This window comes from Trichoplusia ni, unplaced genomic scaffold (genome assembly GCF_003590095.1).
Source record: "Trichoplusia ni isolate ovarian cell line Hi5 unplaced genomic scaffold, tn1 tig00001947, whole genome shotgun sequence".
Classification (NCBI taxonomy): domain Eukaryota; kingdom Metazoa; phylum Arthropoda; class Insecta; order Lepidoptera; family Noctuidae; genus Trichoplusia; species Trichoplusia ni.
Window position 1 is genome coordinate 1 of NW_020800171.1, and position 12671 is coordinate 12671.

Genomic DNA, 12671 nt, shown 5'->3' on the forward strand with positions numbered 1-12671 from the left:
ACATTTGCGTTGAGAAATGACATAATGAAATTACTAGATTTCAGTCAGGCAGATATGTATATTAGTTCTTCAGAAGCTGTGCGGCGGATCTTAAGTTTCAACATTCACGAAAGATATCCACCTGTGACTCATCTAGATGTTCATCTTGAAGGCGGTCAACGTATATACATATTTCAACGCCGAAAATGTTACAGAACGATTAGAGAACCCTACACAAACAACTTTATTAGCATTCTTTCGACTTTGCCAAACTGATGATTTTGCAAAATCTCTTTTGTATGAGGAAGTTCCATCGTATTATACCTACAATAAGCAACGAGGTGTCTTTAATCGGAGACGCCGTGGCAGGCCTGTAGGTGGCGAGTCAGGTATTTTCACAGAACATGTTCTTGGTAGAGTGTATACCGTTCATCCTAACAACGCTGAGTGTTTCTATTTGCGATTATTGTTACACACAGTGCTAGGACCAACCTCATTTATAGATTTTAGAAAAGCTTGCCAAGCGCGTCATTTGCTTGAAAATGATCAGCATTGGGATGACGCTTTAGCAGAATCCTGTATTAGTGATAATCCACGATGGTTACGCCATTTATTTGTAACATTACTAACATTTTGTTATTTGTCAGATGCTATACAATTATGGGAAAAATATAAAGAAAAACTTGCAGAAGACTTTCTTAGGAATATATCTCACAATGATGAAGGCACAACTAATGATAACGTCCGTGATCTTGCTATAAATCAGTGTTTATTGGCTCTTCAGGATGACTTAACAGCAGTAGGCGGTAAATTACTATGTGAATATGGTTTGCCAAAATTGCCAACACCAACCTCAGTCGGAGACGTTACTAAAAGGGAATATTCCGCAGAGATTGGTTACAAACCAATGGAACTGCTGACGATATTAGAAAGCGGTGTCCCAATGATGACTGCATAACAACGTTCAGTCTATGATCGCATGTGCGAGAGTGTTCAAAATAATTTGGGGACAATATGGTTACTAAATTAATATTAGCTTCCGTTCGAAACCAGGGTAAAATTGCTCTTGCCATGGCTTCATTAGGGATAGCTGCAACATTGCTACCAGGAGGTAAAACTGCTCACACTATGTTTAAAATACCAATTGATTTAGATCGCACGGAAAGTCCAACCTGTAGTATTTCAAGCAATAGCGACAAAGCTAAGGTATTACGCGAGTGTAATTTAATCATATGGGATGAGTGTACGATGGCCCATCGAAAAGGAGTAGAAGCGGTAAATAGAACTTTAAGGGATATAAAACAAAATGATCGACCAATGGGCGGTATCACGGTTTTATTTTGTGGTGATTTCCGACAAACCTTACCGGTAATACTACGGGGAACCCGAGCTGATGAGGTTAGGGCTTGCCTGAAAAGCTCTTATTTGTGGCGTGATATACAATCGATGCATTTAACTATAAACATGCGAGTGAGAACTGGAGATAATCCAGATAATAGTCAATTTTCTAATACATTCACACTATATATCGATATATCCACAACTACACCAAGGAAAACTTATTTTGACGCCTGAATTATGTTGTATAGTTCAATCTCAAACACATCTGATATCGTCGGTTTACGGTGACAAATATTTTAAATAGGGACAATACTTGGCTCAGCGAAAGATCCATTTTAACTCCTCGCAATGATCAGGCATTTGAGATTAATAACAAAATACTGTCAAATCTACAGGGGGAAAGCAAAGTTTATAGATCAATAAATATTATAATTTGGTAACAAAATAATAAGTGTATTGTAGCGCCATCTAGTGTATGGAATATGCAACTTTGATTTACCTCTGATACTTTTATAAAATAAATGTCAGTCTGTTCGAAATAATAACTGTGTTTTAATAGGTTATGGGCCCAGTCCCTTAATCACGCGTTAATTAGTGTATTTTCCGAAAATAAAGTTGTAAAAAGGACAATAACTCACTCGTGTTGTTCATTGATTCGATTTTGGACTTAAAACTACAGTGAACTAGAACATTTTTGAAAGTCGTGTCGATTGTGTGTCGCGTGGCTAATCTAAGCTACCAAGATGGCCGGCAGTTATTTGGTAAATGTACCGAAACTCAAGGGTCGGGAGAACTACGACGAGTGGGCGTTCGCCGCAGAGAATTTTCTCTTACTCGAAGGCATGGACATAACGAAAGATCCGGATACAAGCTCATCAGACGCAGAGAATAAGAAGACCAAGGCCAAACTTATTATGACGATTGATTCAAGCTTGTATGTCCATATCAAGGATGAGAAAACTGCTCAGGATGTGTGGAAGCGTCTGAAGATACTTTTCGATGACTCCGGTTTCCAAAGAAAAATCAGTTTGCTGAGGCATTTAATATCGATCCGGCTAGAAGATAGCGAATCAATGACGAGTTACGTAACCCAGATTGTGGACACCGCACAAAAATTGGGAGGCACAGGGTTTACGATTACTGACGAGTGGGTTGGGTGCTTATTATTGGCAGGATTACCTGAAAAGTTTGCCCCAATGATAATGGCAATTGAACATTCGGGCATGGCCATAAGTACCGACGTCATTAAGTCGAAATTATTGGATATGAGTTCTGAAGTGGATAGTAGTGGAAATGACAGTGCATTTTTATCTAAAGGTTGGCAGCAGCGCAATAAGAAATATAGAAACACTACAGAAACATCAAAGTCGGTGACGCCATCTCCGAAATCTGTCAAACAAATTCGTTGTTACCGATGTAAACAAATCGGCCACTACAAAAACCAGTGCAAATACAATAAAGAGAAAGAAAGTGCAGTGTTCAGCGTTTTCTTCATGAACTCGAGCTACAAAAGCACAGATTGGTACATTGACTCAGGTGCCAGTGCGCATATGGTTACAGATGTAAATCGTTTACAAGATGTATCATATAACCAAGCTATGAAAAGCATTGTTGTAGCTAATAAGACGACAGTACCGGTATTATGCTCCGGAAATACACAGATAACTACGGTGGTGGACGACTCAGAGTACAATATTACTGTTAAGAACGTCTTGTGCATTCCTAACCTCACGACTAATCTCTTATCAGTGAGTGAACTTATAAGAAATGGAAATCAAGTTATTTTCCAAGGAGATATTTGCAAAATTTTGAATCACAACAAAGTTGTTGTTGCAAAAGCCCGTCTCATGAATGGAGTGTACAGATTAGACACAAAACAGGATTGTCTGTTGGCATGTAAAGCAGAAACAGCAACAAGTTTGTTATGGCATAGACGGTTAGGCCATATTAACAGTAAGGACCTGAACAATATGAAAAACGGCGCTGTGGAGGGGGTGTCTTTCCCAGAAAAGGCTGAAATTGACAAGTCCCAGTGTGTCACATGTTGTGAAGGGAAGTTAATGAGATTGCCATTTACACACAGAGGTTCCAGATGTGAAAGTGTGTTAGAGGTGGTGCATGCGGATGTTTGCGGCCCAATGGAGACTATCTCAGAAGGAAAGTCAAGGTATTTTCTCCTTTTTGTAGACGACTACAGCAGAATGGCCTTTGTATATTTTCTTAAAGCAAAAAATGAAGCTCTGAAATATTTTAAGATTTACAAAGCTCTAGTTGAAAAACAAACAGAAAAGAGCATTAAGATATTAAGAACAGACAACGGTGGGGAGTTTTGTTCCACAGAATTTGAAAGTTTTTTGAATAAAGAAGGAATAGTGCATCAAAAAAACGAATCCTCACACACCAGAGCAAAACGGCTTATGTGAGAGGCTTAATAGGACCGTTGTAGAAAGGGCTAGATGTCTTCTATTTGATGCTAAGATGGAAAAGAAATTCTGGGCAGAGGCAGTCAACACTGCAGTGTATTTGCGAAACAGAACATTAGCCTCTGGTCTTCAGAAAACTCCTTATGAGCTATGGAGTGGAAGAAAACCAAATCTTGAGCATATCAGAGTATTTGGAAGCCCTGCCATGGTTCACATACCCAAAATAAATAGAACAAAATGGGATAAGAAGGCAGAACAATATATACTTCTCGGTTTTGCAGAAAACACCAAGGGTTATCGCGTATATAACCCGAAGACCAAAAAGATAACGACTAGCAGAGATGTCATCATAATGGAGTGTAGTAGAGAAGCTAATACTGTAAAAGCCTTAGTGGAAGAGAAGAAAGAAGGAGATGATAGCCAGATTGAAAAAGATGAAGCTAACAGTTCTACTGCAAGTTCGGAGGCCATTGTTGATCCAACAGATATCACATACGTGCCAGATAATACCTTAGATTCTTCTACTTCAGAAGAATTCTGTGACATTCAGTCAAATGAGGATACATTTGAATTTGAAAGATCCAGCTCAGAAGAAAGGATTCAACGTGAAAGAAGGCCACCAGTTAGGTATGGGTACAGTAATGTATGTGTTACAGAAAGTATGGATATGCATGATGACAGTCTTACTTATGAAGAAGTGATGAGCGGTCCAGAAAAAGAAGAATGGTGCAGTGCTATGAAGGAAGAGTTGCAGTCATTCAGTGACAATGAAGCATGGGATGTGGTAGATAGACCAAGTGAAGGAAAAGTGGTTCAGTGTAAATGGGTTTTTAGAAAAAAGTTAAATAGTGATAACACAGTGAGGTATAGGGCAAGGCTGGTTGCTAAGGGTTTCACGCAACGTGAAGGAATTGACTATAAAGAGACCTTTTCACCAGTTCTGAAATACTCAACGTTGAAATTGTTGTTTGCTATTAGTGTGCGTTCAAATCTCAATATAACTCATTTAGATGTCACCACAGCTTTTCTAAATGGACGTCTTGAAGAAATTGTATACATGGAATTGCCACAGAATCTCATATGTAAAGATAATAAAAATAAAGTTTTAAAATTAAATAGGGCAATTTATGGTCTTAAACAATCAGCAAGGCAATGGTATAAAGAAGTAGATGATTGTTTACAGCAGTTGAATTATATAAAATCTTTATATGAGCCATGTTTGTTTGTTAAATCATCAGAAAAGTATAAAACCTATATTGCATTATTTGTTGATGATTTTTTCATATTTTCTAATTGTAAAGAGGAAGTAGATCATCTGAAAAAACATTTAAATGTCAGATTTAAATTGAAAGATTTAGGACAGCTGAGAAAATGTTTAGGTATGAATGTAAAAATAAATGAAAATAAAATATGTATTGATCAAAAAGATTTTATTGAAAAGTTGTTGAATAAATTTAAATTAGAAAATTGTAAAAATATAGATACTCCTATGGAAGTTAATTTAAAACTAGAAAAGAGTAAAAATGAAATGTCAAACTGTCTATATCAACAGCTGATTGGTAGTTTAATGTATCTATCAGTCTTAACCAGGCCAGACATATCTTATTGTATAAGTTATTTGAGCCAATTTAATAACTGTAATAATGAAACACATTGGAAGCATGCAAAACGAGTTCTCAAATACTTAAGTTCTACAAAATTGTATGGATTAATGTATGTAAAAAATGATTCAGATATACTTGGTTTTGTTGATGCTGATTGGGCCTCCGATGCTATAGATAGGAGATCCTATACAGGATATTGTTTTATATTTTCTGGGTGTGTTGTATCACATGAAAGTAGAAAGCAACAAACAGTTGCATTATCGAGCACAGAGGCCGAATATATGGCTGTCTGTGAGGCCAGTAAAGAGGCAATTTTCTTAAAAAACTTATTATGTGAACTTATAAATAGAAAAAACCTGCCAGTTGTATTATGTAATGATAATCAAAGTGCAAAAAAGCTTTCAGAAAATTGTATGTATCATAAAAGAAGTAAACATATTGATGTAAGATATCATTTTATTAGAGAGGCAGTTGCAAATGATTTGGTAAAAATTGAGTATTTAAAAACATCAGACATGCCAGCTGATATGTTTACAAAAAGTTTGTGTAAAATTAAACATTATAATTTCATGAAGAAAATAGGTTTAGTAGAGTTGTGTTGATTCTTATATTATTGTAATACTTACCTATTGTAAACTTTGTTGGTGTGTTTTTAGATTATTTTGTTAAGTGGTGGTATTATAATTTGGTAACAAAATAATAAGTGTATTGTAGCGCCATCTAGTGTATGGAATATGCAACTTTGATTTACCTCTGATACTTTTATAAAATAAATGTCAGTCTGTTCGAAATAATAACTGTGTTTTAATAATAAATAGAATGGTCGATGAACAAGAAGTCACTAATTGCCTACCCGATAGAATTCTTAAATTCTTTAATATGCCCGGACTTCCTTCTCATGAAATTTGTTTAAAAATTGGCATTCCGATTATTCTACTCCGAAATTTAACACCACCACAACTTTGCAATGGAACTCGACTGAAAGTAACCCAGTTGCAACAAAATATAATCGACGCTCAAATTGTAACAGGTTGCGGTGCAGGAGAAACCGTCTTTATCCCCAGAATACCCATTATACCAAATAATTTTCCGTTCCAATTTAACACGTTCACTGCGGTAGTCAAATTTGATTACTTTCAGTTGGTGCGGCATGGGGTCTATTATATCCGAAGCACGACTTGCTTCCGGTGCGTTGGTGGGTCAAAAAGACCCGTTCGACTTACATTGGTTTAGGAGGACTTATCTTTATAGATATAATGATTACAGCATTTTCTGTTATAACAATATGTTGACAAATAAACACTCAATAAAAGGCTGAAATCGTAGGTAGATGCACTGAATGGTTTGTTTGTAAATAAAGGAATTATCTGTCGGATCTTAAGGATCCGCTATCCGCACTGGTTATTAAAAGTATCGATACGTTTTTAGTGTTGTGGATGATAAAAAAAACATCGTCATCGACAAAATGTAATATATATTTTACAGATCTTTTATAATGAATCATACCGTAATATTAGACGTATGATTTTCATTGTAGCATTCTCGACATAATGTCTTTTTACATGCGTCACACATGGTTTTAACCTTTTTAACTTTATTTCGGGCTACTTTGCTACTTAATGTTAGGCGTAATCTATCGTAACATCCTGAGCAGTTCCGTTTTTTATCACCCATGATTAAGTTATGAAACCAGCTGTAAAAAAGGTTAGCTTGCAAATGATAAAAAAAGATAAAATTATAAGGACACATATTTTTTCAGATAAATTAGGTCAAGGATTAGGTAGTATCATTAGTTCCTGTTCCCAGCAGAGTGTATTGAATACCTGTTTACCCGGTGCCAGCTTTTGCAAAATTTCAAGACAAATTGCTTTGTCTAAGTTTAAAGCAGGTTCCACAGGTATTTTATTATTTGGGGATGGTCTGGCTGTCAGTAGAGCAAATGTTATTGATTGTATTGATTCAATGTTACAAATTTGTGAAAAGAATAAATGTAAATTTATTTTCTGTGCTCTGCCCTACTCTAATTCATTAACTTATGAGCAGAATATGCATATATACAATTTAAATTTATTAATCTATAATATTACTTGTTATAACCAAAATTCAATTATGTACTTTGATATAAATAAATTTTGTAGGTCATTTAAAATGACCCAATACAGTATGTATTTGTCAAGTGCATGTAAGCGACGAATTGCTAAATTATTAGCATATAATATACCAGATTCAGGTACTTATGTACCGAAGGTTTTTGATAATGTTAGTAATAGTACTAACAATTTATATACATCTAGCTGTTTAAACAGCAAGGCGGGACAACGGGGAGGCTGCATGGATTGAATGTTATTCATCAAAACATGCAAGGTCTCTCCGGCAAAGAATTAGAATTAAGTTTATTTATTGAAAATCACGATGTTCAGGTGTTATGTTTAACTGAACACTGGTTAAAAGACTATGAGGTGGCGGTATTTAATAGCGTCCATTATTCCATACAGAGTGCGTTTGTAAGAAAGAGTGCTATTCGCGGAGGGTCACTGATTATTGTTTCAAACGAAATTAAATGTAAAGAACGTCCTGACATTGTCAACCTTTCTGTCGAACGCTCTATTGAACTGTCCTGTGTAGAACTAGAGCAATACATAATAATTTGTGTGTATAGACCCCCTTCAAGTGATTTTAATTTATTTGAATCTGTTATGGAAGATTCACTATCGAAAGTTAAATGTAATAATAAACAAGTTATAGTTTGTGGGGATTTCAATGTAAATATTTTAGAATTAGCTCCAATTACTATCCGACTTCTGAATTTGTTCAAGTCGTTTAATTTAAATAATCTTTTTTGCGAACCAACCAGGTTTACGGCCTCTTCCGCAACTTGCATAGATAATATATTTAGTAGTTGTAAAGCAAATAAAACAATACTTTTAACTGATATTACTTCTGACCATTGCGGCCAACTTGCTAGTTTTTCTCAGTTACTTCATAATAAAACTGTTAAGGTGGTCAGTAGGCCTTACACAGCGCATCGTTGTTCGCGTTTCAAAAACAACATCAAGTCAAAATTACGGCCATCACTTTTGGACTCGATTAACCCAAATGAGGCTTATAAATCAGTTTTTAATGTAATTAAAAGTGAGTTTGAGACAACTTTTAAGTGTAAAACTAGGCAAGTCAAGTGCAGTTCTGCTGCCTCGTTTAATCAATGGGCCACTACTGGTATATACAGAAGTCGAAGTAAGTTGTATGAGTTATATGGCATGAAAAAATATAAATTTGACGTAGATTTTGTAAATTATGTTAGAAATTATTCAAAAATTTTTAAAAAGGTTTGTAACTCTGCTAAGTCTAAGTATATCAGCGAAAAAATTAAAAACTCTGTAAATAAAGTAAAAGCCACGTGGAATGTTATCAATCAAGAAACTGGTAAGGCTACGAAACGCGATAATAACTTCGAGATTTTATCGAATAATGAACTAGTTACTGAAGCTAAAGAAATCGCCTCTATATTCAATAACTTTTTCGCAGATATACCATTAACAACAACGAGATCTTTAAAATCATCATCATTTGACGCGGAAAGACTATTACGTAATTGCGTGCCCAGTTGTGATTCTACTTTTAGTTTCGAATATGTGACTCCATTAGATATAACCAATGTTTTTAAATCACTCAATCAAAAGAAAACCGAAGATCTTTGGGGTTTTTCTGTAAAACTCCTAAGTAATATAATAAACATTGTAGCACCCTCCTTAGCTGTTATCTTTAATAAATGCGTAGACGTAGGTGTCTTCCCGGACTTGATGAAACACAGTAAAGTCATACCGTTATTTAAGGCAGGCAGTAAATGTGACGTTGGTAATTTTAGACCGATTTCTATTTTACCTGCATTCAGCAAGATCTTTGAAAAATTGATATTAAATCAACTACTACATTATTTTAATCAAAAGACCCTCTTGCATAGCGAGCAATACGGTTTTACAAAGGGACGTTCAACTACCGACGCGGGTGTAGCTTTACTGAAACACATCTACGATGCTTGGGAGAACTCTCAGAACGCTATTGGCGTTTTCTGTGACCTTTCAAAGGCATTCGATTGCGTCCGGCATGACACATTACTATGCAAACTCGGATATTACGGTATCAAAAATAGATCACTGGATTTAATTAATTCCTATTTGAGTGATAGGGTCCAATGTGTAGATGTAAATGGTAGTAAGTCTACCGGACTACCTGTCAAACTAGGAGTACCCCAGGGTTCAATACTCGGCCCATTTTTATTTTTAGTATATATTAATGACTTACCATTCTTTTTAAAAGGCATGTGCGACGTTGTGCTCTTTGCAGATGATACTTCCTTAATATTTAAAGTTAACAGAAACAGAAATGACTTTAATGAAGTAAATAGTGCTCTTACTCGGGTCACACATTGGTTTTCAGTTAATAATTTAGTTTTGAATGCCAAAAAAACCAAATGTATTAAATTCGCGATGCCTAATGTTAAGAATCTTGGGCCAAATATTGTTATAAATAATGAAGTGCTAGAGACTGTAGAATCAACGGTTTTTCTCGGTGTTACAGTTGATGCAAAATTAAAATGGATGGCGCATATTGCATACCTAGCGAATAAACTCAGCTCTGCGGCTTATGCGGTTAGAAAAGTTAGGCAGATTACTGACGTGGACACAGCTCGTCTTGTTTATTTTAGCTATTTCCACAGCGTTATGTCCTATGGCATACTTTTGTGGGGTAAGGCAGCAGATATCGAATCGATATTCGTCTTACAAAAGCGAGCTGTCAGATCCATTTACCAACTAGGCTCTAGAGTTTCTCTTAGGGAGCGGTTTAAAGAGATAGGCATTTTAACGGTAGCATCCCAATTTATTTTAGATAATATACTATTGATACGAAAAAACCTTCACTTATACACCAAAAATAGTGATATACATAGTATAAATACACGGAATAAACATAAGTTAATTGGTACATCGCACCGGTTACACAGGGTACACAATTCATTTGTGGGACTTAGTGTTCGCCTCTACAATAAACTGCCTCTCACTTTATTGGAATTACCTTTTAACTCATTTAAAACAACGGTTAAAGATAAGCTGTGCAAGAAGGCTTATTATACAATCAATGATTATTTAAATGATAAAAATAGTTGGTCGCCGTGATTTGCACAGGACGGTTTAGTGTGGATTAATGTTTGACGCGTATTTGTGTAATTTGATAGACATACTCTATGTATGTGTGTAACATTGTGTTACCTATTTAGTTTTATTTTTGGTATAATTATACGCATACACGTATATATTATTTTTTATAAATTTTGACATGTATAATTTATTAATTATAAAATTGAATGACGTAGCAATTTATGCCGCCTCCGTGTTCGGGGCTGTGCCAGGTAAATCAACGTTTGGGGTATTTCTTTCTTTAAGTTTTATTTTATTAGCCGGCAGCAGATACGTCATGCTCCCTTAGTCGTCACTGCCTGCGGTGGCGTCTTGGGTCGGGTCACCTCCTTCCCTCAAATATGGCGAGGGAGGTGATGGCTGACCCTTGCGTCATACTCGTGAACGGGTGCTGCTTGCGGTGGCTGGTCGGTCTGCTGACCTTGGCCTTTGTACTTACAGTTTTATTTCGTATAGGCTTAGATACAGCGACCTCAAATTTTTGTTTGTTTGGCACGGCACCTACACACTTATTTGTTATTGTTTTGTATAATAATAATATCTAATAATTTTGTAATTGGAAAGACAGCGTGCTGCTGGGGAGTTTGTTGCGCCGTTTCTTCTCTCACAGCAAAAGCACTTAGGAAGCGGTGAAGGGTGGGCGAAACTGGGTGCTGTCCAATGTAAATGATGCTGACCTTCAAAAAGTGCTACTTAGTAGCCTAATTTGAATAAATGAATTTTGATTTTGATTTGATTAACGTTTCCGCTGTCGATGATGGTAAAGTTGATGTAGAATCTATTTACGGAATCCTTGGTTGCTTTCGCAGTGACATCTTCGAGAACTTCTGTATTATATGTTCAATAAACTCTTTTTTAGTCAATTTGTTTTCATTCTTTAGGTTATACACTATCAAGGCATTTATTACTGCCGTTCCAAAAAGCAACTCTAACATTACTTTGCGGTACCATTTAAGACCACGCCTTAATGTGGAGTAATAGGAAGACATGTGATCGCTATAATCAATACCTTTTTTATAATTGTTATAAGTCAGTACACAGTCAGGTTTTAAGATTTCTTCATTTGTCCTTCTTTGTTTCTTCCCAGTCTTTTTAAGAGAGGTATCATGATTTTTACACGTAGTCACCATCAAAACGGGACGTTTATCAAACCACTTAATTACCTTAATCCCTTTATTATTCATTTTACCTATAATGTCGCCTTTCTTCAATTTTGTGCTGACAACATGTTTAGATAAACTTTTTCTGTTCGATCGCAAAGTCCCACAGTAGAATGTTTTCTTGTCAATTAAAGCCTCCGTTAGTCCAATAGATGAATAAAAATTGTCTGCTACGACAATACGCCCTTCATTTTCAAAATCTTGTATGAGTTTCATTACTACATTCTGAGCATGGTTTAGTTCTCGTCCACCGTCGCCTTTTCCAGTGTAAATAATTATGTTAAATGTGTAGCCCTCTGGTGTGCAAGCTTTATATAGTTTGACACCGTACTTGTGCGATTTATTTTTTATATATTGACGAAAAAGAAGTCTGCCTCGCCATGGCACCATGGATTCATCTACTACAATGACTTTACCTGGTTTGAGCACCTTTTTTAAATGCAACAACAGCATGTCATGTATTTCTCGTATTTTATACAGTTTGTCACTAGTAGACTTACTGTTATCACTAAAGTGCCAGAACTTTAACAACAGTAAAAATCTATCTCTGCTCATTTGAGAAGTTATATATTCATTTCTGTAAAGTTTATTTCTAGACCAGTAGTCGTTTATATGAGGCAGTTTCACAAGGCCCATCGCCAGAAGAACAGCAAAAAACTTATGCATTTCATCGGTATCCGTTGCCTTCCATAAATTAGCACGAGATTTATCAGCGACATTGTTAGACTCTAAATACTCACTAGCGTATTTATTTGTTGCATCGACTATTTTATTAATAATGTCATCTGTTATAAATAATTTGTAATACTCATCTGGTTCACGGACATTGGAGGGGACTAAAATTTCAACCGACCCTTCATACTCTTCAAAGCTAAGTGGGCTATCTGTTATATCTTGCCATTCATCATCATTCATCGCTGAAGATGGGTTTGTGTTGTAGCATGAATTTACTTCTGAAGAAGTATCATC

At 35.8% G+C, this 12671-nt stretch overlaps 1 protein-coding gene across 1 annotated transcript; it reads right to left on the minus strand.

Moving 5' to 3' along the window:
* Window positions 1–6795: 6795 nt before the first annotated feature.
* On the minus strand, window positions 6796–11990 carry LOC113507398 (piggyBac transposable element-derived protein 3-like). Its single transcript, XM_026890258.1, has 3 exons — window positions 11329–11990; window positions 7179–7188; window positions 6796–7087 (listed from the first exon to the last, which is right to left on the minus strand). The coding sequence occupies exons 1-3, from the start codon at window positions 11916–11918 to the stop codon at window positions 6848–6850; spliced, it is 840 nt and encodes a 279-aa protein (XP_026746059.1). The 5' UTR covers window positions 11919–11990; the 3' UTR covers window positions 6796–6847.
* Between the last annotated feature and the right edge of the window lie 681 nt (window positions 11991–12671).

Coding starts and splice junctions, on each gene's coding strand:
- LOC113507398 (XM_026890258.1), bottom strand. CDS start 11,918: ATGAAACTCATACAAGATTTTGAAAATGAAGGGCGTATTGTCGTAGCA.